We start from the raw sequence: 26,878 nt of genomic DNA, 5'->3' as shown, positions 1-26,878 counted from the left end.
CTACTTAGCGAGGCCCTTCGCAACTCAGTGAGACCCTGTTTCAAAAATGAAAGGACTAGCCAGGCGTGGTGGCGCACGCTTGTCATCCCCGCACTTGGGAGGCGGAGACAGGAGGATCGCGCAGACAGGAGTTGGCTGGCTTATTTTATTTCCAAAAATAAAATAGGTTTGGGAGTGTAACCCGGAGGTAGAAGGGCTTCCAGGAACTCCAGGACCACCAAAAAAAAAAAAAAATGAAAGGACTAAAACATATGGCTGGGGTGTAGCTCGGAGGTAGAATTCCCTGGGTTCCATCCCCAGTACCACAAAAACAAAATTAAAAAACAAAGTCTAGCTCTCCAATGATGGTTTTAGGAGGTGGGGCCATAGAGAGGTGCCTCAGAAGAGAGGCCTGAGAGCAAGCCCTCATCCCTTTCACCACGCGAGGACACGGCAAGAAATTTCCATCTGTGGACCAGTAAGCACACCTTCACCGGACACCAAATCTCCCAGTACCTAAGTAGGACTTACAGCCTCTAGAACCTCAAGCAATACATTGTGGTTTGGGGGTTCTGTTCTGTTTTGTTTTGTTTTTGCAGTTCTGGGGAAGGAAACCAGGGGCTTTTCTACCTCCAGGCTACACTCCCAGACCTATTTTATATTTTTTATTTGGAAACAGGGTCTCACTATGTTGTGGAGAGCCTCACTAAGTAGCTGAGGCTGGCTTCGAACCTGCATGATCCTCCTGTCTCAGCCTCCCAAGCACTGGGATTACAAGTGTGCGCCACCATGCCCAGCTTTTTGGGAGGCTTGGTTTGGGTTTTGATTTTGGTTTTTTGTTAAGTTTTTTCTTTTTTCAGCACTGGGGATGGAACCCAGGGGCATTCTACCTCCAAGCTACACCCCCCAGCCCTATTTTTTACTCTTTATTTTGAAACAGGGTCTCTCTGAGTTGCAAAGGGCCTCACTTAAGTCACTGAGGTTGGCCACGAACCGTGATCCTCCTGTCTCCACCTCCCAAATGTTGGGATTACAAGCGTGCGCCACCACGCCCTGGACATCCCTGGACTGCAGCCCCATGGGACTCCGGGGCGTAGGCCCGATCTCCTGGCTGATGGGAAGTAGCAGGATCACCAGCGAGGGCACAGGTGTCCTCAAGCCGCTGGTTTTGGGGCAAGATGGTATCCGGGGCTGGGCTTTCCAAGGCCTGGGCTACTGTGGACATTCTAGACGTGTCTTCTGCCGAGCGTATGTTTGCATTTCTGCTTAGTACGTAGCGGAGTCTGCTAACAGCATTAGAAACTCAGTGACTTTTTATGAGTAGATATGGGGTCACACTCAGGTCCTGTCAGCTGGAAGTCAGAATCAGAGGCTGGGGCGGGATTTGGGGTTGGCCAAGGAGCTCACAAAGGCCGTCCTCTCCCCGGTATTACAGTGTGTGTGTGTGTGTGTGTGTGTGTGTGTGTGTGTGTGTGTGTGTGTGTGTGAGAGAGAGAGAGAGAGAGGGGTGGGGGAGAGATAGGATTGATTGAATCCAGGGACATTTTACCTCTAAGCCTCACCCTCCCTGCTCTTTTTATTTTTTATTTTTTTGCGGATCTGGGGATGGAATCCAGGGGCACTTGACCTCCGAGCTACACCCCCTGCCCTACTTTTTATTCTTTATTTTGAAACCGGATCTCTCACTAAGTTGCAAAGGGCCTCACTAAGAAGCTGAGGCTGTCCGCGAACCGCGATCCTCCTGTCTCAGCCTCCCGAATGCTGGGATTACAAGCATGCGCCACCATGCCCGGCTTTTTATTATTTTATTTTGAAACAGGGTCTTGCCAAATTGTTAAGACTGGTCACAAACCTGTGCTCCTCCTGTCTCAGCTTCCCAAGGACTGGGGTTTCAGGCGTGCACCACCATGCCCGGCTGTCTATGTCTTTATTCCTGTGTAGGTAATAGCAGAAAGCAGGAATTCACTACAGTCATTTCTATGTATATTACATGGGGGGGTGTCTCCTAATTTTGAGTCTCAGAATTCTAATCCCAGACCTCAGAGTCACCCCAGTTTCTCTGATCAGCAAATATTTGGAGGGTGCCTTAAAATGGATTTTCATCATAATTTAATTAGATAGAAAATGTTTCATCTGCTGCACATTTATTTCCAGATATACGGAGCAGTAACAAGCATGTCTCGGGCACCTCCTATGCGCCTGGCTCCCACAGAGGCACAAAGCTTGCTGATGTCTCGGGAAGCAGCAGCCCGGGCTCCCATGTCATGGCCGCCGGGTGCTGCGTGCCGAGTGGTGCTGCGTGCCGAGTCAACCCAAACTCAGTACCTAGGACAGCCGTGGTCCTCTGTCTCTCACAGGAACTCAGGAAGCACCAGCCACTGGCAGAGGGTCCTGGGGTCTCTCATGTGGTTTGAGTCCAGTAATAGCTTGAACCAAAAGAGGTCGGAACTGGAGTTGCGTGGCCTGGTCGGTCCTCACCCTGTCGTCGGTCCTCGCCCTCTCTCCTGCTTCCTTCTACCTGTGGGCTGCTCTTTTTTTTTTTTTTTTTTCATACTGGGGATTAGACCCAGAGGTGTTCTGCCTCTGAGCTACACCCCTAGCCCTATTTTTTTTTTTATTTTGAAACAGGGTCTTGCCAAGTTGCTGACAGCCTAATTAAGTTGCTGAAGCTGGCTTCAATCCTCCTGTCTCAGTCTCCCAAGTACCAGGATTATAGGAGTGTGCTCTAACACCTGCCTGGCTGAACTATGTATGTATGTATGTATGTATGTATGTATGTATGTATTTGCAGTACTGGGGATGGAACCCGGGGGCATTCTACCTCCAAGCTAAGCCCCCAGTCCTATTTTTTATTCTTTATTTTGTTTATTTATTTTTTCTTTATTTATATTTGGTGGTACTGGGGTTCCTGGAAGCCCTTCTACCTCTGGGCTACACTCCCAGCCCCATTTTATACTTTTTATTTGGAAACAGGATCTCTTAAGCCAGCGCGGCTGACTTTGAACCTGCGCCATCCTCCTGTCTCCTCCTCCCAAGCGCGGGGGATTACAAGCGTGCGCCACCACGCCCTGCTATTTATTTTGAAACAGGGCCTCACTAAGTAGCTGAGGCTGGCTGCGAACCACGATCCTCCTGTCTCGGCCTCCCGGAAGCTGGGGTTAGGAGCGTGCGCCCCACGCCCGGCTAGGTGAAGTAGTGCAACTCCGTGTCATGGCCAGCCAGCCACGGCCGCATTTGAAGGTCACCTGCCCGGTGTGGGAGCGGACCAGCCATGCGCTGCCCACACAGTTACGCAGATCGCATCTAGAAGAGCCCCAGGTCTTTCCAGAAAGACCCCAGCCTTCTGAGTAACCACCGAGCCCAGCAGCATGCTGCCGGAGCTCTGCAGCCTCAGCTCTGCTGCCCAACCTCTCTGTGCCTCAGTTACTTAAAACACTACCCGTCAGGGAACTGTGCGGATGGAATGAAGCACTTTGGGCGCTGTCTGCGGCCCCTGAGCAGCAAGCAACACCAGGCAGAGGCCAGAGTGTGATCTAAGACATGCTTGCCCTCTGTGTTTCTCCTGGGAGCAAAGCCCACCGTGGGAGGCAGTTACTTTCCCAGGCTATTGTAACCAGCACCTGTTGTTTGTTTGGTACCAGGGATTGAGCCCAGGGGCATTCGACCTCTGAGCTATGACCCCGGCCTGATGATTTTTTTTATTGTTTTTTTTTTTTTAACTTTTTTGTGGTACTGGGGATGGAACCCAGAAGCACTCTATCTCCAAACTATACCCACAGCCCTATTTCTTATTCTTTTTTTTTAAACAGGGTCTCACTGAGTTGCAAAGGGCCTCACCAAGTAGCTGAGGCTATCTGCGAACTGCAATCCTCCTGTCTCAGCCTCCCAAATTCTGGGATTACAAGTGTGCGTCACCACATCCGGCTTTTACTTTTTATTTTGAAGCAGGATCTCTCTAAATTGCTGAGGCTGGCCTCAAACCTGTGGTCTTCTTGTCTCAGCCTCCCAAGCACTGAGATTACAGGCATGTGCCACCATGCCCAACTAAACCTAGTGGCTTGGAGCAACATTCAACATTTCTAGAGGTCAGAAGTCTCCAGGATCCCCAGGCCTGTGCTCCAGAAGTTTCCAGAGAGAATCTGTCTTTTTAACTCTCCCAGCCCCTAGAGGCCGCCCGAGCGCCTTGTCCAGAGGCCTGTCCTCTTGGTCTTCCTCTACAGCACAGCCTTTGCAAAACCTCTCTCCCCACAGACTTGCCACCTTCTTCTCACACCTGGATCTTCGGGGATAACGCCGCATCCCCAGGTCAGCCGGCGAGCAGCCTTCCTTAAGCCTGGCGTATGCACAGGCTCTGTACACCGGGGCATGGATGTATGTGGGGGCCTCATTCAGCTGAGCACAGAGGGTACCTGGGAGCCCCTGCCCCATCAGCTTCACACACACACACACACACACACACACACACACACACACACAGCCTGGGGGCTCCCTGGACAGCAGGAATCCAAAGGCCAGGGAGTCACTGGCCCTCCTGCAGGGAGCTCAGAGTAGGGACCGGCATGGGCAGCAGAGGGGGCAGGCGTGCAAGAAATAAGAACTAGGAAAACAGTCCTCGCTGCTCAGTTAATTTGACATTTCATGGGAAATTTTATCGTATTTGGTCTGTTTAAGTTATCTGGGCAACTCGGGTCAAGACAAATAAATCAGTATGCATGAAAGTATCTTTCTTTCTTTCTTTCTTTCTTTTTTGTGGTACTGGGGTTCCTAGAAGCCCTTCTACCTCTGGGCTATACTCCCAGACCTATTTTATATTTTTATTTGGAAACAGGGTCTCTTAAGCCAGGTGGCTGGCTTCGAACCTGCGCAATCCTCCTTTCTCTGCCTCCCAAGCGCAGGGATGACAAGCGTGCACCACCACACCGGGCTGCATGAAAGCATTTTCTACAGTATGAAATATATATTTATATACTTGAACACACACACACACATACACTCAAAAACATAGCAACTAAGTAAACGTTCCGGAATGGCGAGGCCATTGAGAAGATGGTGGTACATCACCTCAAATCTAATGTTAGGCAGCTAATAAGAAGGGTAATTGCAAAGGTGAGCCGAAGCCCGGGAAATGTGGGCGACGTGATGGGTAAACGAACCAGAGACAGAAAACACAGTGAATGCGACACTAAGAAACCTGTTGGCCTGCCTGCAGACAAAGACTGGGAGAATTTGCAGAAATAAGTACTGCGGGGATTAGGATGGTAAGATTATGGGTGATATATTAAAGCAGGCATATCTTTAACCAACAGCACAGCCCACATCTCTCTGGCCTGAACACTGTGTCCACAACCCAAAAAGGAGAGTCCCCAAAGGCCCTGCTGGCCCTGTGTGACCGCTGCCCCTGCCTGGCGAGCCAAGCTGGACCAATCAGATTCTCTGCGCTGAGTCATTGAAATCCAACTAGAGAAACGGTAATATCGCTAAGGTAGTTTGTGCCAAGAAAGGGGTAGAGGGGAGGCTGAGGATTGAACCCGGAGGCATCTACCTCCAGGCTATACCCCCAGCCCTTTTTTGTCCGTTTGTTTTGAAACAGGGCCTTGCTAGGTTGCTGAGAGTCCCACTAAGCTGCCGAGGCTGGTCTAGGAGTTGTAATCCTCTTGTGGCAGCCTTCCAAGTACTAGGATCACAGGTGTGTGCCCCCACGCCTGGCTTTTTTTCTTTTTTTCTTTTTTTTAAGGTAAAATGAATGTAAGATAAAATTCACCGTTTCCACTAATGTAGCAAGTTCAATTCAGTGTTTGCTGATGTGTTCGCGACACCATGTAATCACCACTAATTCCAGAATATCTTTACCAGCCCAACAAGAAGCCCTACGCCCGCTAAGCAGTCACCCCCTGGATTTGCCTGTAATGGAAGTTCTTACAGATGGACTCAAGCGGCTCTTGGAGACTGGCTTCTTTTACTTGGTATCACGTCCCAAGGTTCATCGGTGTTGTGACACACACATCAATGCTCCATTAGTTTTTATGGCTAAATAATATTCCACTGTGTGAGCAGGCCACATTTGGTTTATCCCACCCATCTGTTGACGAGCGTGCGGATTGCTCCTACTCTCTGGTTATTATGAATAATTCTGCTGTGAAGATTCATGCACAAGTCTTTATGTGAACATATGTTCGCAGTTCTCTTGAGCACCTCGGAGCGCAGTTGCCAGGCCATATGGCGACTCTGCGTTGAACTTTTTGTGGTCCTGCCAAAATGACTTCCACAATGGCTGCATCTCTTGACATTCCCACCAAGAGAACACAGGGTTTTGATTTCTCCGCACTCTCACGGACACTCCATTTCCTATCATTAGAGCCAGCTAGTGGACCGGAAGGGGGGTTTATTTGCATTTCCTTAATGGCTAATGGTATTGAACTTCTTCGTATGTGTTTATTGGCCACTTATAGACCCTCTTTGAAGAACATATATTCAAACTCTTGGCCCATTGTGTGTGTGTGTGTGTGTGTGTGTGTGTGTGTGTGTGACCAGGGATTGGACTCAGAGCTATACCCCCAGCCCTACTTCATTTTAATTTTGAAACAGGATTTCACTGTAGAGAGATGAGTCATAAACCCTGTTTCATAATAAAAAATAAAATAAAATAGGGAGGCGGGCATGGTGGCACACACTTGTAATCCCAGAATTTGGGAGGCTGAGACAGGAGGATTATGCAGGTTCAAATTCAGCCTCAGCTACTAAGTGAGGCCCTCTGCAACTCAATGAGATGCTGTTTCAAAATAAAGAATAAAACATAGGGATGGAGGTGTCGCTCGGAGGTAGGATACCCCTGGGTTCCATCCCCAGTACTGCAAATAAGTAAGTAAATAAATAAATAAATAAATAAATAAATAAATAAATAAAATTAAAAATAAAAAAAATAGGGCTGGGGGTGTAGCGCAGAGGTAGAATGCCCCTGGGCTCAATCCCCAATCCCACAAAAAGGGAGAGGTGCATTGACTCTGTAGGTTAATTTGAGGGGCACTGCCATCTTAACAATTAAAGCTTCTAAGCCACCAAGCACACACTATTCCATGTGTTTAGGCCTTCTTCAGTTCCCTTCAATTCTGCTCAGCTATTTTCCACCTACAGGTTTCCACTTCCTTGCGTAAACATATTTCTGTCCTTTCTGATGCTATCGTAAACTGAACTATTCTTTCTTAATCTTGCTTTCAGACTGGGGCAATCTTCAGAACCAAGGACAAGTGGGAAGAAGCTGAGATTGGCCATTGGCACGGAGAGAAATAAGTCTGAACACAGAGAACAAGAGGAATGACGGGAGATGACGCCAAAGCAAGGCCCTGGGGGGAGGGAGACTTGAGGGGTGGGCTTTATGCCCATGCTTCTGCAAATCAGACTCTGCTCTGCAGAAATTAACCTCAAGTTTCCCCTGGCGAGGCTGGAGCTTCCAGGGCTGGACCAGACCACAGCAGAAAGGATGAGCCATGTGGCCCAGCGCTGACCCTCAGCCAGCTGAAGATGTCTTCAGAATGTCTTTAGTGAAGAGGAATTGGGGCGTGCTCCCAACCCAGCAGCAGGCCTTTGGAGTGTCCTGTGTGTCCATGTCTTTGCAGAATGAGCCTAAGGGAGTGTGCTTGTACCCTGCAAGCTCAGGTATGCCCAATAAGACTGTCCTCATAAATAAGGCCCAGGGTTCTCGGGCTACAACCTGGACTCAAGCGTTCTTCTACCTGTGGTCCTCCCGGCACCTGGGTGTCGTCAACCAGGGTCACTGGCTCCCTTGCTCTCCGCCAAAGATGGCACTTCTCCACAAGTGGAAGGAAGTCCCACCGTTTTCCTAATGCCTCCTGCGGTTTTTCTGTGTGAGACCAGGTTAGTTAAAGGTTGAAAATAGAGTTAGGGAGTTTAGGAGGGAGGTAAAAACACCAACCGGGTCATCAGAGACCATTGTTTTATTTGGACCCGACCTGGCACCCTCTGGGGAGTCAGCCGGCCATGGGAAAAGAGACTGACGGACCACGCATCTGGAGAGTTGCACATAGTCCTGGGGGCACCTCTCATGGGGGGCACCGATGTTTTATAGGCATGCCGATGCTCTCGCGATATCTGTAGTCTCAAGCTCCCGAGTATGTCTCGCGGCACCTGTAGTCTCACGATATCTGTGCTTCTGGCTTCTGGGGTTCTGCCTCCTGTTCCCGCTGTGAGATCACGTTGGGTAGGGGAGGGACCCAACTTATCAGTTTGTATGTGCTACAGTTTAGGTGTGTCTCTAGTGCAATCCTCAAAGCTAATGGTATTTGGAGATTACTCTTCTTTTTGGGAGGTAATTAAGGTTAAATGAGGCCCTAAGAAAGAGGCCCTAGTCCGATGGGACTGTGGCTTTCTTTTTTAGTCCTGAGAATTGAACCCAGGGTCCTACTACTACCGAGCCACATCACCAGTCCCATTTTATTTTTATTTTGAAACAGGGTTGGAGTTACTGTGGGTTTCATAAAGTTGCTGAGACCAGCCTGGAACCTGTGATTCTCCTGTCTCAGCCTCCCAAGTACTGGGGTGCCAGGAGTGCACCACCACGCCCAGCAGGACTGTGGCTTCACAAGAGGGGCAGGAGAGACTGGAGCCGGCTTGTTCTTAGCATGTGATGCCCTGCGCCCTCTGGGGCTCTGAGCAGGAAGGACCTCACCAGATGCTGCTGCTGCCCAATGCTGAACTTCCCGGCCTTCAGAATGGTGAGTTGAATAAACCTTTATTCCTTATAAGCTACTCAGTCTGTGGTTTCTAGTTACAGCAGCAGAAAGAGACTAATATGAGCCATTCTCGCCCACAAATGTACTGGGTGGAGGAAAGGAGGAAGGCCTAACTTCTCAGAGGACAAAATAAATCTCTCCTGGTAACTACAAATACTGAAAATTACTTTAAAAGAAAATGTCATTGGGTGTTTGTTTTTTTTTCCACTAGAGCATCCCCCACACACACCACATCATCCACAGCTGTCACATCTCTTCCCACCTAATTCAGAATTCCAGGGAGAAGTTGGGCATGGTTGTACATGCTTGTAATCCCAGTACTTGGGAGGCTGGGACAGGAGGGTCACAGGTTCAAGGACAGCCTCAGCAAGTTAGTGAGACCCTGTTTCAAAACAAAACAAAAAAGTAAGCTAGGCGTAGTGGTACACATCTATAATTCCAGTACTTGGGAGGCTGAGACAGGAAGATTACAGGTTTGAGGACACCTTCAGCAATGTAGCAAGACTCCGAGACCTAGCAAGATCCTGTTTTGGAAAAAAAAAAAAAAAAGGCCAGGGGTGTAGCTGGGAGGTAGAATGCCCCTGGGTTCAGCCCCCAGTGCCAAAGGGGGAAAGAAAAAAAAAAAAAAAACAGAATTCAAAATGCTTTATTTTAGACATACAAAAACACAAGCCTACTCCAAAATACTTAGTTGTATTACATTCATAATAATTTAGCTAGAATGTCATGGAGCCCTTGCAACTTTTGTTTTTAACATGAATTGTTTAATTCAATTCTCGCCAGCCTGAGATAGCTATTACGATTATCTTCATCTCAGAGGTGGGGAAGAGCCTTAAAAAGGCGTCAAAGCCACTTAAGGTCACTGCCCGAGTAAGTGGCAGGCACAGGTGCAAAACTGTGGCCTTCTGTTGACTTCAGAGCTGATTATCATGAGTCTGTCAGGCTCCCGTGCTTACCTCCACAGAGACAACAGCTCCTGGCCAGCCACCCCCCCAGCCCCATTTCTGTTTCCTAATGGTCTCTGGAGGCGGATTTTTGAACTTGAGATGGCAGGTCATGGCCAGAGCTGGCTGTTCTGCCTGGCTGCACCTCCTTGGGGACCTGGCCTGGCCTTTGGAGTGCCCCAGGAGTCCTAGGTCTCATCTGCCACTAACCCAATTCAGCAGGTCAAGTATTCATTTGTAAAAATTGCTGGGTGAATTGGCAGTTTTGGTAGATTTTGCAAAGGTCACACACACACACACACACACACACACACACACACACACACACACACGGCAGTTTTGGTAGATTTTGCAAAGGTCACACACACACACACACACACACACACGTAGAAGGGTTGTACCCATTTAGAGGCCAGCTCTGTAACTTAACAGATTTCACACACACACACAGCCTCACAAGCACAGGGTGTTATCTAACTTCTTGGTCTTTACAATCCAAGAGTGATCGACGACTCATTGGAGTTTTAATTTGCATTTTCTTGTCATGAGTGAAGGTAGTTCCTTTACATATTTTACGGGTCACTTATTTCCTTTCCTAGGAGCTCTCTAGTCTCCTCCTTTCCCTGTTGTTCTAGTGGGTTGAGAGCCTTTTCCCTCGGTGTTCTGTCCTCTTTTACGTTAGGGAAACCAGTCCTTGAAAGGAGAGGGAGGCTGGGGGCTGGGCTCGCAGCACCTGGGAGAAGCTCCACCCCGCAGGAGGAACCGCACGCGGGCTGGGGTGCCGGGGTCGTCGCTCCGCCTGCTGACCAGGACTGCAGGGCGCCTGGGCAGGGTCTGAAATAGCCGCCCGGCCAGAGCATCGCCTGGCCACCCGGCCGCGGCTCCCCCCCACACCGCGGGTCAGGATCTCTGGGTTTCCAGGGAACAGACGCGCCCGGAGGTGGAGGCGCTGCGCCCTAGAGAGATGGCGTGCGGCGGGGTAGGGGAGGAGCGCGGAGCCGGCGACTCCAGCAGGCTGGCCGCAGGACTCCAGACAGGTGTCCCAGGCCGCCCCGTCCCGGGGACCTTTGGCCACACTTGGCCCCGAGCCGCCCCGCCCCCGACGCCCGCGAGCCCCGCCCCTCCCGCTCCGATTGGTCGCTGCCCCGCCAAGCCCCCGGCCCTGACCAATGGGGCCGGCGCGCGCCGGAAGCCGGAACCGGAAGCGCGGCGGCGCGGGCGGCCTCGCCCCTCTGCAGCTGCCTCCCGGCGCCATGCGGGGCCTCGGGCCCGGGCTGGCGGTGCGGCGCCTCCTCCCGCTGCGCGTCCCCACGCGGCCGCCGCGCCCGCCGGGGCCTCGGCTGTCCAGCGGGCCGGCGGCGGCGGCGGCCGGCGCCCTCGAGCGGGCCATGGACGAGCTGCTGCGCCGCGCCGTGCCGCCGACGCCGGCCTACGAGCTGCGCGAGAAGACGCCGGCGCCCGCCGAGGGCCAGTGCGCCGACTTCGTGAGCTTCTACGGCGGCCTGGCCGAGGTGGCGCAGCGCGCCGAGCTGCTGGGCCGCCTGGCGCAGGGCTTCGGCGTGGACCACGGCCAGGTGGCCGAGCAGAGCGCCGGCGTGCTCCAGCTGCGCCAGCAGCCGCGGGAGGCGGCCGTGCTGCTGCAGGCCGAGGACCGGCTGCGCTACGCGCTCGTGCCGCGCTACCGCGGCCTCTTCCACCACATCAGCAAGCTGGACGGCGGCGTGCGCTTCCTGGTGCAGCTGCGGGCCGACCTGCTCGAGGCGCAGGCCCTCAAGCTGCTGGAGGGGCCGCACGTCCGGGTAAGGCCCTGCCCGGGCCGCCCAGACCCCGGCGCGGGCTCCTGGCGGCCCTCCCCGCGCAGTCCTCGCCTGCCCAAACGCAGCCTCCCTGCGCGGAGGTGCGCGCACATCGCCCACAGTCACAGCCCCAGGCTCAGCCCCTGCCTTCCCGCTCAGCCTTTGCATAGGTCGAGGACCTGCCGCCCTCCAGTCTCACCTTGCAAGCCCCAATTGTAGTGCGTAAGAGTGTTCAGCACTTGTCTACCCTTAAGGTGACTGTCACGCCCGGGACCTGGGAAGTGTCCCGTACAAAGTCTCTTTAAAAAGTGAAATGTAACCGGGCGTGGTGGCGCACGCTTGTAATCCCAGCATTCGGGAGGCTGAGACCGGAGGATTGGACAGCCCCAGCTACCTAGTGAGGCCCTCCGAAACTTAGTGAGACCCTGTTTCAAAATAAAGAATAAAAAATAGGGCTGGGGCATAGCTCGGAGGTAGAATGCCCCTGGGTTCCAAACCCAGTTCTGCCAAAAAAAAAAATCCTGAAACACACCTGAACAAGTATCAAACAGAGTGTCAGGCATTCTTCGTAAACCTGGACGGTGTCAGCAAGTTAACTGGGCTCCCACAAGCCTGTAGCCCCAGCTACCTGGGGAGGCTGAGGCTGGAGGATCGCTTGAGACCTGGAGTTCAAGGGCCAAACTGGGCAGCATAGTGAGACCGTGTGTGTGTGTGTGTGTGTGTGTGTGTGTGTGTGTGTGTGTGTGTGTGTGCGCGCGCTCTTTGTATGTGGAGGCACTGTCCTAGGAAGTCCCTAAAGAGCAGAGAATTCAAGGTCACTACCTCCTAGGAGTCTTAGTGCCTCCCAGCCTTCTCTGCCCTGTTCATAACTTTGAACAGGATGTTTCACTCTGAGCTTAGCCCTAAAAGTGATCATTTCTAAGTTGTAGTCCAGAGGTGGTTAGGTGCTTAATGCAGGGAGTTCTGTTAGGTGCTGGTACTTTGAAATTTAAATAACTATGGACTAAGAGATTGCCTGGGGTTACATCTAGTCCTTTTATTCTGTGCGTGTTAAATATGGAGGGAGCGCCGACCTGCCTTTTAGTGAAGGAGAAAGTTGCGGAAGCATCTGGCATTCTTAACTTATTTTGTGATTTAAAGAAGGTGAACCGTTGAGTGACTGCGCTGACTCCTGTAAGAACTCTAGTCACAGTGACCTCGCAGTTATTTCTGTTCCCTCAGTCGTGGGGTGATACACACACTCCCTTTTGCAGTAAAGGAGATAAATGCCGAGGTTGTGTGGCTTGTCCAAGAACTTGGAGCAAATAGACGTGTGTGTGATTACTCACCCAGATGACCTATACATCATCACCTTTTGGGGCTACTTGGCCTCATGCAAGAAGACTGGGTGCAGGATAAAGATGGGTTTAGTGAGTGACAGCCATGGCTGTGGTATGATTTCTCATGATGATTGGTTAATTTATAATACCAGGTGTTAACCTAGGACCATAAACCTTTGACCATAAGATTCCCCGACTGAAAACCCCCGTTGCTAATTGCGTATCACGGAATCCGTCCTGACGCTTACTGTGTTAAGCTGACCGTGTCCCAGGCTCAAGTGCAGTCTGAGTAGCTGAACCTTTGGGTTCGAAGTAGTGTGTGACACAGGTTACCCCCCAGCTAGATGGCCAGCTCCTTAAAAACTGGAACCTTGTCTTAAATTTCTCACATAGCAGAGTGATGAATGGACCATCGACGTGGCCGCGGGTCTGGGGCATGAGGCAGACCCGTACGCCTATCATTCACCAGTGGTCATTGTCGGGACGTGGGCCCAGGCCTGGTCACGGGCTCTGGCCTGGAAGGAAGCCAGGCTTCTGCGCGGCCCTGAGCCCTAACAGTCAGGTGGGCAGCTCTGGCCCCTGGCAATTGGTGACCCTCCAGGTCCAAGTGCCCTGATGCTGCGAGGGTTGCCAAATGCCTCCCCTTGCGCTGCCCCACGCGAGAACACTCGCCGTTGTTGCATGGTTGCCAGGAAACACCGTGGCAACTTCCCGTGATGTGGAAACTAACCTTTGAGGCGGAACTGGCTTCTGGGAAATCCAGAGACGCCGGCTGTGCTAAGTGTGAGAAGAATACAGATGCTCAGAACAGGGGTCAGCACGGCCTGGCCTTCACCCTCCACCCTCGCGTTTGGACCGCTGGCCGCAGAAGCTGGCCGGCCTGTTGCACCCCGCACTCCACCCAGTCCTGGCCTTGAGTCCCTGTGTCTACTGTAGTAGTTGAATCTTAGTTCTTTCTCCTTTGCTTTGCATAGTAACGTAGGGTTTTTAAAACCCTGCCATTTAAAGCACAGTTGCCTTCTTTTCCCTAGAAATTGTCAGCTGGGATTTGATATTGTAATCTGTCACCAGAATCAGTGTCTCGTTCTTAAATAGACTTTGTTAGAGCAGTTTCAGGTGCAGAATGGAGCGGAAGGAGCAGATTTCCCGGGTGCCCTTGCACTCGCAGCCTCCATTACCAGCACCGCACCAGAGCCGCAGCCGCTCAGCTCAGAGCGCGCGCCCACGTCCTCCTTACGTGGAGTCTGCAGTGCGTATCAGGGCTCCCTCTTGGCATGGAGCTTTGTGTTGGTTTGGTACACAGGCCACTTCTCTCCTGTTTTGCTTCCTCCGCATTAGAGGCAACTCAGCCAGAACTGTTTACTCCTAGGAATGCAACATTAAAAACTGAAGAAAGGCCGGGCGTGGTGGCGCACACTTGTAATCCCCGCGCTTGGGAGGCAGAGACAGGAGGATCGCGCAGGTTCGAAGCCAGCCGCACTGGCGTAAGAGACCCTTTTATAATATAAATATAAATATAAAATATAAATATAAAATATAAACATAAATATAAAATAGGTCTGGGAGTGTATCCCAGAGGTAGAAGGGCTTCCAGGAACCCCAGTACCACCAAAAAAAACAAAAAAAACTGAAGAAGTTTGGCTCTGGAGTAGATCTCCAGACACCCCCTCAGGCCTATTTTATTGTTTGTTTATTTATTTATTTATTTATTTGGTGCTGAGTATTGAACCCAGGTGCATTCCACCTCTGAGCCACACCCCCCTTTTATTTTTTATTTGAAACAGGGTCTAAGCTGCAGAGAGGCTTGCTAAAGCTCCTGTCTCAACCTCCCAGGTACTGAGATACAGGTGCACACCACCATGCCCGGCTACCAGGAGCTTTTATGAATGCTGAGTGTTGACAGAGGGGCGGGATCTCGACACCTCTGGTGGGATGCCCCGGTGCCTGTCACACAGGCATGCCACTCGCCTGGCCCAGGTTGACTTTGGGATTGGCTAGATAAGGTCCAGGAGCCAGGGCTGGTCACAGGAGCGCTCCCGGGGCTCGGTCCGGCCCCTGCCCCTGCAGCGAGTCAGGTCACCGCATGGTATATTTAAGGTCCTTTGCTTCCCGAGTCCTGTGTGGCGCAGTCACTTTAGAACAAAATGGCAGCCGTGCAGCCGCGGATTGGCGCTGGTGCCGCGTAGGTTGCAGGCCGGCGGGTCTGGAGGAGGAGGTTTCCGGCCCCTTCTCATCTCTCTGGGTGACGTTCGCCCCATCTCTCGGTGACCCGGCACCACTTGGCCCTGCATTGAGAGGAGAGAGTGGGTTGTGGCCCACAAGCCCCGGGGCAGGCTGCTTCCCTCCAGAAAATGCTCTGAGGAATGTACTGGAGCTTCCTTAAAACATGGCAGATGAGGGTGCTGTTGCCAAGGAGAGACAGGAGACTGCGGTGTGCCGAGAGCAGGCCCAGCTGGGCTTGCTGAGCCCTGGGGGCGCTGAAACCTTCCCTTTCTCTCCCTTGGGGATGCTTGGTCCTTTCAATGTAAGTCAAGTCCACACCTTTAGTCTTGTTGCTGGAAAGTACAGGCGGCACTTTGAAAGTTTTTACAGTGCGGCAGAGGCCAGGTGTGTGTTGTGCTTTTCAAGATAGCAAGCCCGATATGTCAAGGAAGAGGTGACGTTGCCCATTGCCCGGCATCAATTTTCAGGATGCTCGATGCAGCCATACGTGGGGCTTCTCGATCCGCGCCGAGTGTCTGCTGCTGTGGTGCATGCACCCATGGGAACTCATAGGCCTCCTGTGAGTTGACCTTCATGGTTTATTCCAAGAGAAGGATTTGTAAGAAAGCACTTGACACCATCCTTGCCTTCAGTGGTCACCAGTCCTCATGGCGACCTGCAGACAGGGAGCAGGGAGGATTCAGTAGGGCGGGATAGAGAGCCGTGGAGCTGGCTCATCTCCCCAGAGAAGGCCACGCGCCCCTCGGGTACAAGACAGACTTCCTAAAAAAACAACGTTCTTCTCTACCAGAGTTCTGGAGAGTGTGGAGGCTGGCTAATGTGCTTGGGTCTGGCCTCTCGGTAGAGATCAGTCCCGTTTTGTGTGTTCTTATGTGAGATGGGCTTTGGGCTCAGGCATATCAGATCCGCCCACTGGGCCCCGCGTGCAGCTCCCCTCCGAGGCGTTCTTGGGTGGCAGCTGAGGTCAGCCATACACACTTGCTCCCGGGGAAGCACTGTCTTCAGCCAGTGGGTGATCGCTGTGTGCTGAGCCTCCTGGCACAGGCCCTGGTGTGCCCAGCTTCGCTCGGCTGGCGTCTGCGGGCGTGTGGGAGCCGTGCGGGCTGTGGTCTGTAAGCTCTTGGTTTTCCTCCAGAGACATTTCAAGGGCCCATTGGGTTGACGACTTAAGTTTCCTTGAGATAAAGTGAGCCAAATTCAACCCCAGACTAGACGAAGGCTGGGCACGTTCAGCAGCTGGGGGCTCTTGATGAGCCTCTTGACAGGCCGCCGGGACGGGGGCATCTTGGTGAAGCGGGGACAGGAGCCTCCCTCAAGCCTGGGAACTGGAGAAGGAGCGAGCCAAGGCGGCCAGCGCCCTGGGCAGCCTCCGCTGGACAGCCTTCCCGGGCAGCCTCCTCTGGGCAGCCTCCCCTGGGCAGCCTTCCCGAGCAGGCTCGGCCTCTGAGCCATTGCAGGACTCCCGTGTGCCTTAGTAAATCTGTACAGGAGTCAGGAATTTATTTATAGAGAGCAGGTATGCCCCAGTGTAGAGGATATACCTGGGGTGGCGGCTTGTACGAGTTGGAGTTGTGCCCGCAGTTTCTGAGCCCCTGCGGTCTCTCCCCATCCACGGCTCTCCCTCCGTCCCCAGCCCAGGGCTTCTGAGCCGCTTTGGTTTGCCTGCCCAGATAGGCAGACCTTGGTAGCCTAGAACTGCAGAAGAAAGGTGGAGATGACTATCTGCTAAGAGGGCAAGTCATCTGGTCTCCTAAACTGTCTTTCAAGAAAAGCGGGGTCAGCAGTCGGGGCGAGCTGGGAACCAGGCCGGCTCGCAGCTCGGGGGGTGCCTGGCCTCGGGGCTCGGCCTGGCCTGGGCGCTGGCGAGCGGCTGCTGGGCCTGTGAGGACGGATGGGGCCGTTTCTCCCTCACTCGCCTTTATGTTCCTGAAGCCCTGCTGCTTGCTGCGGCCGGTTCCAGCCTGAGAAGCTGTCCCTGCTAAAACCAGGCGCCCGGCACTTGTAAACTTTAACCTAGATTCTCAGCTCCCGTGTCCAGGGTCACATGCCATCGCTCTCAGCAGCCCGGAATAGAAAGAAGAGCCTTCCAGAGGGGCGGTCCGGCAGCCAGGCCATTTCTTTCCTAATCAGTACTGGAACTGGGCATTTCCAGCTGTTCCTGCCCCGGTGTGAAAGAGGCCTACTGTGTCAAGCCTCAGCGGGGAGCGGCTGCCCGGGCCCCACGAGCCTCGGGAAAGAGCGGGCAGAGTTGAGCTGTGTTGGCATCTTTGCTGGGGTGGGTGGGGCCGTGATGCCCAGCACATACCGTCCTCCTGGGAGTGTGTGAGGCTCCCTGGAGGATGGAGAACCACCACGGGCCAGTGCAGAGCACCGTGTTTTCTAAAGAGCTGGTCTGTCCTACCTGCCGAGGACAGCGCCCATCTTCCTGGCTGCTAGCCCCACCCCCTCATTCCATCTGCTATCAGCCTAGTCATGGATGCTTTGAAAACTGTAGGAATAAGCCAGACATGGGCCTCCCATGTGGAGCTCACAGCTGAGTGAAGGAGTTAGGTACCGGAGCCTAGAGTTTAAAGGAATTTCCAAGATTATCTGCCTTACCGCCTTAGCCAGCGCTAAGTCCTTTCTAGAACAGCCCCACGGAGTCCTTGTCCACCCTCTGCGGTCACTCTCAGTGGCAAGGTCAACCTCTCCCAGCAGGATGTCTGGACAGCCCCAGCGGTTCAAAACCCCTTCCTTGAGGCACCCCCGCCCAAGTCTGCGTGTCTGTGGCCTCCACCGTGGCCCTGGGCTCACCCCTGCCTCCTGAGTCACACACAACAGGGCTGTGGCCTCCTCTGCCCGTGCGTAAGCCTCCTAAGGGTGGGCCTCTCCTTCTGGAGGCCCCTCTGAGCCGCCACCCAGGCCTGCAGCTTTTGCTTAGGGGCAAAGTTCTGAGGCCTTTCATATTTTAACAGGAATTAAAATGCAAATCAGTGCTGTGAACTTTTGTAGCTGTTATAAAACTGATCTGTAGCCAAACATGGCCGCGCACGCCTGTGATCCTAGTACTCGGGAGGCGAGACAGGAGGATCACAGGTTTGAAGCCAGCCTCAGCGATTTAGCAAGACCTTCAACAACTTAGAGGGTCCTAAGCCCCAGGACCGTGAGTAAGTAAATTATTAAATGAAGCTGTTCTTCATAGATGACAGCTCTCATATTCTCTGTGTACTTTATACTGAGATTCAGGAGGGCACTTTGGGAACTGATGCACTAAGGTGTTTCCTGTTATTTAACAAGTACTATTCAATGTCTCTATGAGTAACAGGCCCAGAGTCCTAGTGGATTAAATAATGGAGAAGTTGGTCTCTGGTCAGGCTGGGTTAGGCAGCCCAGAGCTGACTCTGTGGCCAGGCGAACCCCGTGTCTCCAGCGAGCCCCGTCTTCAGTCTTACCGTGCTGCCCTGAAAAGCCATCTCCACAGTCACCCCTCGGCCCAGCCGCTGTTCCCGTGCCCGATTCGCGGCACCTGCCAGCCCACGAGGAAAGACCGGTGACAGAGGCATCCCAAAGCTGCCTCGGGGCCCCTCTGCGTACCCCTCACTGGCCAGAGCTCAGTCACATGACCACTAGGAGCACGGCAGTGTGTCCAGGGCAGCCGCACGCAGAGCTTAGGAGGAAGGAAGGGGAAGCAGCCATGGGAGCGGGAGCCACGCCCTCACCTACCCGGGTGCCTCAGCTGCATGGCCCAGCTCCCTGGGGCCACGCTCACCTGGCCCCTCTGGCCCCAGTGCCTCTCCTGTTCTCCCTTAAAGGTCAGGGTGGTGGTGGTGGTCCTGGGGGTGGAACCCAGGGGCTGTCTACCTCCGGGCTACACTCCCAGACCTATTTTATATTTTATTTGGAAACAGGGTCTCACTAAGTAGCTGAGGCTGGCTTCGAACCTGTGCGATCCTCCTGTCTCAGCCTCCCAAGCGCGGGGGTTACAAGCGTGCCCACCACGCCCGGCTCGGGCAAATGATCTTTAATGTCAACTCAAATGGTTTGGGGAAGTGAGTAAGTGAAGCAAAGTCGGGGATTTATCAAATCTAACATGCATCGTTTGCCAGGCACACTTATTTTTTGTCCCACTAAGGTAACTAAAATTGCAAAATTGCTCCAATTAAACTGTGGCCCACCATCCTCTGAAAGGCACGTCCTTCTTTCAGAGACGTTAAAATATGAAGACATAGCCCGGCGTGCTTGTGCTGCTCTGTAATCCTGGTACTTGGGAGGCTGAGACGGGATCGCAGGTTCACAGCCCGCCTCAGCAACTTAGTAAGACCCTCCATTTCAAAAGTAAAACTAAAATAGGGCTAGGGGTGCACCTCAGAGTCAGAATGCCCCTGAGTTCAATCCTCAGTTACACACACATGTGCACACACGTGTGCAGCATGTATCCCCAGGTTGATGCAAGAGCGCCCTTGGGAACCCCGTGTGTTTCGCGTGTCTGGACCGGGCCCGGGGCGAGGCCCGCGGAGCCCTGGGCAGACCTGGTGTTTTCCTCTGGCTGCGTTCCTTGTTGTCATCTTAACATGGAACGTTTAGTTACATTCACTGGGTGAACATGTCGGAACGTTTTATTTGAATCGAGCAACTTGGTGCAGAATGAGAGTCCCCATTCCCGCGTCCCTTAGACTGGGGTGGGAAGCCTGCGTAGAGCCAAGCTGAAGCCTGGCGTGGTCTGCGAGCAGAGTCCCGCGGGCCTCGCGCAGAGTCAGCCTGCCCGGGCTCTTTCCCGCCGCCGCCGGGTGCTGACAGTGAAGCTGACGGCAGGCTCCGGTGACCGCAGAGGGCTGCGCTTTGTCTCCTCTGCAGGAGATGAACGGGGTGCTGAAGGGCATGCTCTCGGAATGGTTTTCTTCGGGGTTCCTGAGCCTGGAGCGGGTCACCTGGCACTCGCCGTGCGAGGTGCTTCAGAAGATCAGTGAGTAAGTGTGCCGTCTGCCAGCTGGCGCCCTTCACCTCCGCGTGCAAGGTCCTGGCTGTCCCTGCACACAACACGGGGACGGGGCCGCCCAGGAGGGGCCCATTGGCCTGCCAGGGGCCAGGGCCTTTCTCACTGTGTCCTCAGATTGAAAGCAAGCAGGCCTGTTTACTCTGTCCCAGGACCCCATTATCAGACCTGTCTGAACTCTCTGGACCAAGTATGTATATTAGTAACGAAAACAGCACTCATCTCCTGGTTGCTCCAGTCTCTCCCTTGAACAAAATCTCTAAGTGAGTCGTAATCGCAGCGCGTCAGGACGCAGTGTAGCGCGGCCCGCGTGTCGCGGCCTCCTGCCATCGTGTTCCGCGCTGGCCTGTGGACCCGAGGCTTGGGAGGGTCCTGTGTGCCCGTGATGCAGCGCTTGCTTTCACCCACGCTGAAAGCAAGCCGTGGGGAGTGAGGTTGGGGGACACGTGGAACCCCGCGGGGAGGGTTAGGCCCAGGACAGCCACTTCCCCCTTCACCCGCCAGGGTCCTGGGGACAGTGACTGGGTGGAGGTCTGCGCACACACCTCCCAGGAGCCTCACACACTGCTCCTCAGAGTGGGGTTAAGAACTGGAGCGCGGTTTTGTGTGTGGAATGGCCGTTAATTCCAGTCTCCCTCGGTGTGCGTTCACCTTCAGAGGGTTTCCTCAGGGTTTCCAGAGGCCCCACCCAGGGCTGTACCGAGAGGATGCCCGTGGCTGTGCTGGACGGGAGGGGTCTGGCATCCTTCCGCCCTGTGGGCGTCACAGTCTCCGGTCTCCGCCTCCTCCCAGGTGCGAGGCCGTGCACCCGGTCAAGAGCTGGATGGACCTGAAGCAGCGCGTCGGGCCCTACCGAAGGTGCTATTTCTTCTCCCACTGCTCCACCCCCGGGGAGCCCCTGGTCGTCCTGCACGTGGCGCTGACCGGCGACATCTCCAGCAACATCCAGGTACCTGCAGACGGCCACTTCCAGGCCAGAAAGGCGTCCCACAGCCCCGAAGGCTTTGAAGCTTGGTTTTATTTATTTATTTATTTATTTGTGTGTGTGTGGTACTGGGGGTGGAACCCAGGAGCTTTCTACTTCTGGGCTATACTCCCAGGCCTACTTTATATTTTATTTGGAAACAGGGTCTCACTAAGTTGCTAAGAGCCTCACTAAGTAGTTGAGGCTGGCTTCGAACCTGTGCGACCCTCCTGTCTCAGCCTCCCAAGCACGGGGATTACAAGCGTGCACCACCATGCCCAGCTGGTTTTATCCTCTTTTTAAAAGTTGCTGTGAGCTGGGTGCACGCTTGTAATCCCCGCGCTTGGGAGGCGGAGACAGGAGGATCGTGCAGGGTCGAAGCCAGCGGTGCTGGCTTAAGAGACCCTGTTTCCAAATAAAAAGAGGTCTGGAGTGTAGCCTGGAGGTAGAAGGGCTTCCAAGAACCCCAGTACCACCAAAAAAAAAAAAAAAAAAAAGTTTCTGTGAACGTCTGCGATCGTGGTGACTGGGTAGATGAAATATCCAGTGTAGCTCCGGGATGTGGGGTGAGAAGCACAGGCCGCCGGGTTCAGGGAGCACACTCCTGGGCTGTGTTGACCTTGAGTCGAGATGGGTCCAGGACAGCAGACAGTGGTGAGGGACGAGCGAGGCCAGGTGCAGGCTCCACCTTTCAGCATCTGTTGAGTGCCTGTGGGAGTTTGGAAAGAGACCTTGGAGAAACAAAGGCAGGCTGGGTGCCGTCTGCCTGGCCTGGCCCGCAACGCACGGGGAGGCTGTGGGACTGGAGCCCCGGTCCCTTCCCAGCAGCTGACTTTGCTGGAGTTGGCAGGAGTGTCCGACACACAGGAGCCCAGTGACCACAGTGCGCAGTGCGGGGTCCAGAGCTAGGAGGCCAGGCCTCAGGGGTGGGGGATAAAGACAGGGCAGGAGACTCCAGGTTCACTCAGACCAGGACGTGGGGCGAGGACTCTGGGTCGGAGTAGCCTGTTAGGAAGATGGGACCTGGGCACTTTCCTAGTCTTTAGAAGCCAGAGGAGTCGTGTAAGGCGAAAGGCAGATGTTCTTGACTCCAAGGAGAAATCTCCTGGTCCCTGTGTTTAGAGGAGTCGGGAGGCTCCGGGCTGCTACTGGGTCCTCTGAGGGTGGTCGGCAGTGTGCGTGCTAGCACAGGATGCATTCCTTCTGGCCTGAGGACCCGCTGTGGGGCTGTCCTGGGGAGACCCCAGGCCTGCAGGCCAGGTGGCACCTCACGCAGCACCATGGACGGGTGAAAGGCCAGAGAGCAGGACGAGCTGCTGCTTGGCAAGGAGGGCTCGGGTGGGCGTGAACACAGGTGCCCTGCACAGGCCTGGGTTCCTGCATCCACTTAAATATGGACGTGGGCTTACAGTTCAGGGAAGCCGGCTTTGACTTACTGTTGAGTAAAAATTCAAAACACAATAGCAGATACAGCGTCTAACTCGTAACTCCTGCTTAATGCAGGCCGTGGGCCCTCGGCAAGTCCCACACCTGCTGCCTGGGCACCACGCAACTCCAGTGTCACCGTTAGGGGCCTCACGTTAGACGCAGCAGAATGAGGCTGAGGGGAACCTCATAACCCCCTCATAGAGCAGGTAAGGGTGGAATGGGGGCTCGCGTCCACGCTCAGCCCCAAAGACAAGTTGCCTTCCGCGCTGTGGGCTAAGCACCCCGCTTCAGGACTCAGGTGTCGCAGATCAGAGTTAAGTGATTTAAATATGTCCTTAAGATCAAGTTGGCGAGCCAGGTGTGGTGGTGTATGCCTGTAATCCCGGTGCCTGGGAGACTGAGGCAAGAGGATTGTAGGTTCAAGGCCAACCCGTTCAATCCCCAGTACCACAAAAGAAAAAAATTTAAAATCAAGCTGATGTGCCTGCCTCAAAGCAAACTAAAAGCCAGCTGCCTGCTCTTCTACCATCACCAAGTGGCCTTCGGGTGCAGGGGCCCACGGCCGCATCAGAGGTAGGAGCACACAGGCACAGAGGCACAGCCAAGGCCGCAGCAGCGAGTGGGCAAGGCCCTGTCTCAAAATAAAAACTAAAAAGGGCTGGGGTGTAGCTCAGTGGTAGATCACCCCGGGCTTAATCCCCAGCACCTCCCCCCCCCACCCACACACACAGAGCAGGGTCTCGCTAAGTTGAGGAGGGCCTCACTGAGTAGCTTAGGCTAGTCTTGAACCTGCACGCCTGGCTAAAAGCTTTTTTTTTTTTTTCAATTTAAAGCTAGTACAATCAGACTTCAGCCAAGTGACCTTCTAATAAAAGTCACTTTTTAGATTGTTTTGTGTACATGTCTGTGTGAATGTGTTTTCTTTTAGAAAAAAACAAGGTTCTTGGCACAAAAATCAGTTACATAGAAGAGCCTAAGAAAACAAATTTCAAAAAAGTAGAATTACATTGGACTGCGTGTGGCCTGCTGAGAAATCTGAAAACTAGAGTTCAGAGAAAAGGAGGGAAAAAAACTACTGGTTAGAGAAAGGCCTTTGAGGCGAGGCAGAAGCAGCGCTGAGCCCGGCTGCCCTGACAGCGGGGTGGAGCGGCGGCGGGAGCACGGGCAGCGCGGCTCCGTTTCCACAGGGGCCTGAAACCTAACTTGCCCTTCAGTGGAGCTTGCACAAGCCTTCCAAAGCGGTAGGAATGGCCGGTGAGCCCACCTGCCACGTTGGCCCTCACAGGCAGAGCTGGCTCTGTGGGCATCAGACCTCTGCACGTCTCGGGCCGTCTGTGCCCGGCTGGCTCAGCCCGCCTGTGTCTTGCAGGCCATCGTGAAGGAGTGTCCCCCGTCAGAAACTGAGGAGAGGAACAAAATCGCCGCTGCCATCTTCTATTCCATCAGCCTCACCCAGCAGGGACTGCAGGGCGTGGAGCTGGGCACTTTCCTGATCAAGCGTGTGGTCAAGGAGCTGCAGGTGAGTGCCGCTCAGTCCTGTCCTGTCCTGAACGGTCAGCGCGGCCCCACCAAGGACGGCGGGGGAGGACGCCGAGGGCGCGGTGCTGCAGGCAGGCGTCCAGAACGCAGATGAGGCCGGGCCAGCAGCGGGCTGGGTCAGCAGCGGGCTGGCTCAGTCCTGAGGGAGGGCGGAGGGCAGCCTGCAGGGAAGCACCCTCCCCTCGCTGCCTGCGCAGGTGCCTCTAGGCTGGCTGGCACAGGGAGGCAGGGTGGCCTCTGCCCCAACATGGCAGGGTAGAGCCAGGGCCCCCAGGCTTCCCATCAGGTCAGAGTCCGTCCTAACACCAGATCCGCGGCCTTTGCTGGCAGTGTTGTGAGTGGCAGGGGCCGTCAGTGGGAAGGAGAGGCCCCGGGAGGAGGAACAGTCCAGCGCAGGGTGAGCCGCCCTGGCCGTGCCGCTGCCCGGACACGTGGCCTGAGCAGCTCAGAGGCCCCGAGGAGAGCCGCAGCCCGTGCCCTCCGCACACAAGGTCGGGTTTACAGAAGCAGGAAACTCGAGGGCCGCTCGGTGCCCAGTGAGAACACGGCTAGGGAGCTCCTAATACTACGCTGCCATTGAAATTGTATCTCTTAAGTGATAGAGAACGCTCAGGATGTCAGGCAGAGCACAGGACGCAGGGCGTCTGCACGTAAATCTGGGCAGAGAAGTCCCAAGTGCCCTGGCTCGGTGCCCCGGCCACAGGCCGCTGAGGCACCCTTCTCAGAGGTGGGCCAAGTGGTTTCTTTTCTTCTGTCACAAAATTTTAAAAGCTTTCCATACGATCCCCTGCGATCCAGGACTTTGAGGCTGAGACAAGGATTGCAGGGTCAGGCCAGCCTCAGCAACTTAGTGAGATCTCGCTTCAAAATAAATAAAAAGGGCTAGGGGTGTACCTCAGAGGTAGAATATCCCAGTTTACAATATCCCCCCAAAAAACTTTCCAAACTGAGCACATATCATATTTATAATCAGAAAATAGAGGACTTAGGGAAATAATCATTGAAATCTCTGTACTTTGAATAATAATGATTTATCTGGCCATGGTGATCCCAGTACTTGGGAGGCTGAGACAGGAGGGTCACAGGCTCAAGGACAGCCTCCGCAAGTAGTAAGACTCAGCAACCTAGTGAGACTCTGCTTTGAAATAAAAAAATAGGGCTGGGGTACAGCTTAGAAGTAGAATGTCAGCTGGGCGTGGTGGTGCACACTTGTAGTCCCCGTGCTTGGGAGGCTGAGACAGGAGGATCGCACGGGTTCCAAGCCAGCCTCAGCTACTTAGTGAGACCCTGTTTCTAAATAAAGTATAAAATAGGTCTGGGAGTATAGCCCGGAGATAAAAAGCCCCTGGGTTCCACCCCCAGTACCACAAAATATAAAAATAAAAAGTAGAATGTCCCTGGGTTCCATCTCCAGCACTGCAGAAATAAATAAGTAAACAAGAACGTTCGTGGTGGAGCTGCGCCATCGCCTGCCGCCCCGCCCGCCCCGACGGAGGGTGACTGGGTCTCACCCACGTGTGCTCCGCTGGTGCTTGTGTGCCAAGCAGCAGCCCAGGCTCTGGGGCCGCAGAGGCTCCCGGGAGGGCGTGGTGCTGAGGAAAGATAAGGTCTGGGCCCCAGCATAGGGGCCAGCTCTCTGGCTTTAGGGAAGGCCCCCACGCTGCGCTGGACCCCCACCGCAGAGGCTTGCCTGGGCTCCAGGGCCTGGCGGACACCAGGCTCCTAGGAATGTACCTGGAAGGAGGCGGGTCACAGTGTCCAGCTGAGCAGCGGGCAGAGTTGAGGAGGTGCGAGGTGCGCCCCAGTGTGTGGGGTGCCACCTGCTGAGCTTGTGTGTCCTCTCTGCTCCGTCCCTCTCTCCCTCCCTTCACCACCGCTGTACAGAAGGAATTTCCTCACCTGGGGGCCTTCTCGAGCCTGTCGCCTATACCTGGATTCACCAAGTGGCTTTTGGGGCTTCTGAACTCACAGACTAAGGAGCACGGGAGGAACGAGCTGTTCACGGACTCGGAATGCAAGGAAATCTCGGAGCTCACCGGCGGGCCCGCGCTGGAGACGCTCCGGGGCCTGCTGAGCAGCGGTGAGTGGGCCAAGTCGGAGGCGCTGGTGCGCGCGCTCCAGACACCCCTGACGCGGCTGTGCGCCTGGTACCTGTACGGCGAGAAGCACCGCGGCTACGCCCTCAACCCCGTGGCCAACTTCCACCTGCAGAACGGGGCCGTGCTGTGGCGCATCAACTGGATGGCCAACAGCAGCCTCAAGGGCCTCACCGGCTCCTGCGGACTCATGGTCAACTACCGCTACTACCTGGAGGACACCGGCCCCAACAGCATCGCCTACCTGGGCTCCAAGAGCATCAAAGCCTCCGAGCAGGTGCTCGGCCTGGTGGCCCAGTACCAGAAGAACAGCAAGCTCTAGGAGCGGCCCCCACAGCTCGGCCGGCCCCGGAGGGCTCCACACCGCCGATAGGAAGGTGCTCTCAGAGGAAAGCACTGGGCGCTCTACCAGGCCCAGCCCCAGCCGCCACTGCCAGGCGGAGATGGCAGCAGGTGCCCATGCGCTGGGTTCACTGCCCCCTCCTGCAGCCTCTGCCCCTTGGGGCCCAGGGCTGAGCCAGGGGCGTCACGAGGACCAGGGCAGGTGGCCAGATGAGAGCATCCTCCTTCAAGCTCCTAGAATGTAACCTGGCGTGGTCACTGGAGTCATTTCTGTCCACGCAGTGCAAAGGGACAAAGGGCTGGGCTGCACTTTACCAGGGGACTCGGGGAGTTCACGATGCAGGGACGCGTTCGTGGCTCCACCCCGGGGTCGTAGGTAAGTCACCGAACATGGCGCACTGCCTGCGGCCTCCGTTGAGCCAGAGGCTTTAAAATTACGGTGATCAAGTCCATAATGAACTGGCTGGTAAAGAACAAGTGTGTCTGTAAAGCATTAAACACGTGATTATTTAAGGGTGACTCTAGCTGG

The 26,878-nt window shown here is 54.4% G+C and overlaps 1 protein-coding gene across 2 annotated transcripts; it reads left to right on the top strand.

Moving 5' to 3' along the window:
* Window positions 1–10,923: 10,923 nt before the first annotated feature.
* Window positions 10,924–26,329, top strand: MLYCD (malonyl-CoA decarboxylase; the record flags this gene model as incomplete). Of its 2 annotated transcripts, XM_080702908.1 has the most annotated exons (5): window positions 10,924–11,469; window positions 19,842–19,954; window positions 20,773–20,929; window positions 23,742–23,891; window positions 25,796–26,329. In XM_080702908.1, the coding sequence occupies 5 exons, from the start codon at window positions 10,924–10,926 to the stop codon at window positions 26,327–26,329; spliced, it is 1,500 nt and encodes a 499-aa protein (XP_080559034.1). The 2 variants fall into 2 exon arrangements, with proteins under 2 accessions (XP_080559034.1, XP_080559035.1); XM_080702909.1 differs by lacking the exons at window positions 19,842–19,954; window positions 20,773–20,929.
* Between the last annotated feature and the right edge of the window lie 549 nt (window positions 26,330–26,878).

This window comes from Muscardinus avellanarius (assembly GCF_963383645.1).
Source record: "Muscardinus avellanarius genome assembly, chromosome: 10".
NCBI classification, from domain to species: domain Eukaryota; kingdom Metazoa; phylum Chordata; class Mammalia; order Rodentia; family Gliridae; genus Muscardinus; species Muscardinus avellanarius.
Note: the sequence above shows the minus strand (reverse complement) of the source record. Positions and strands in the feature narration are given on the sequence as shown.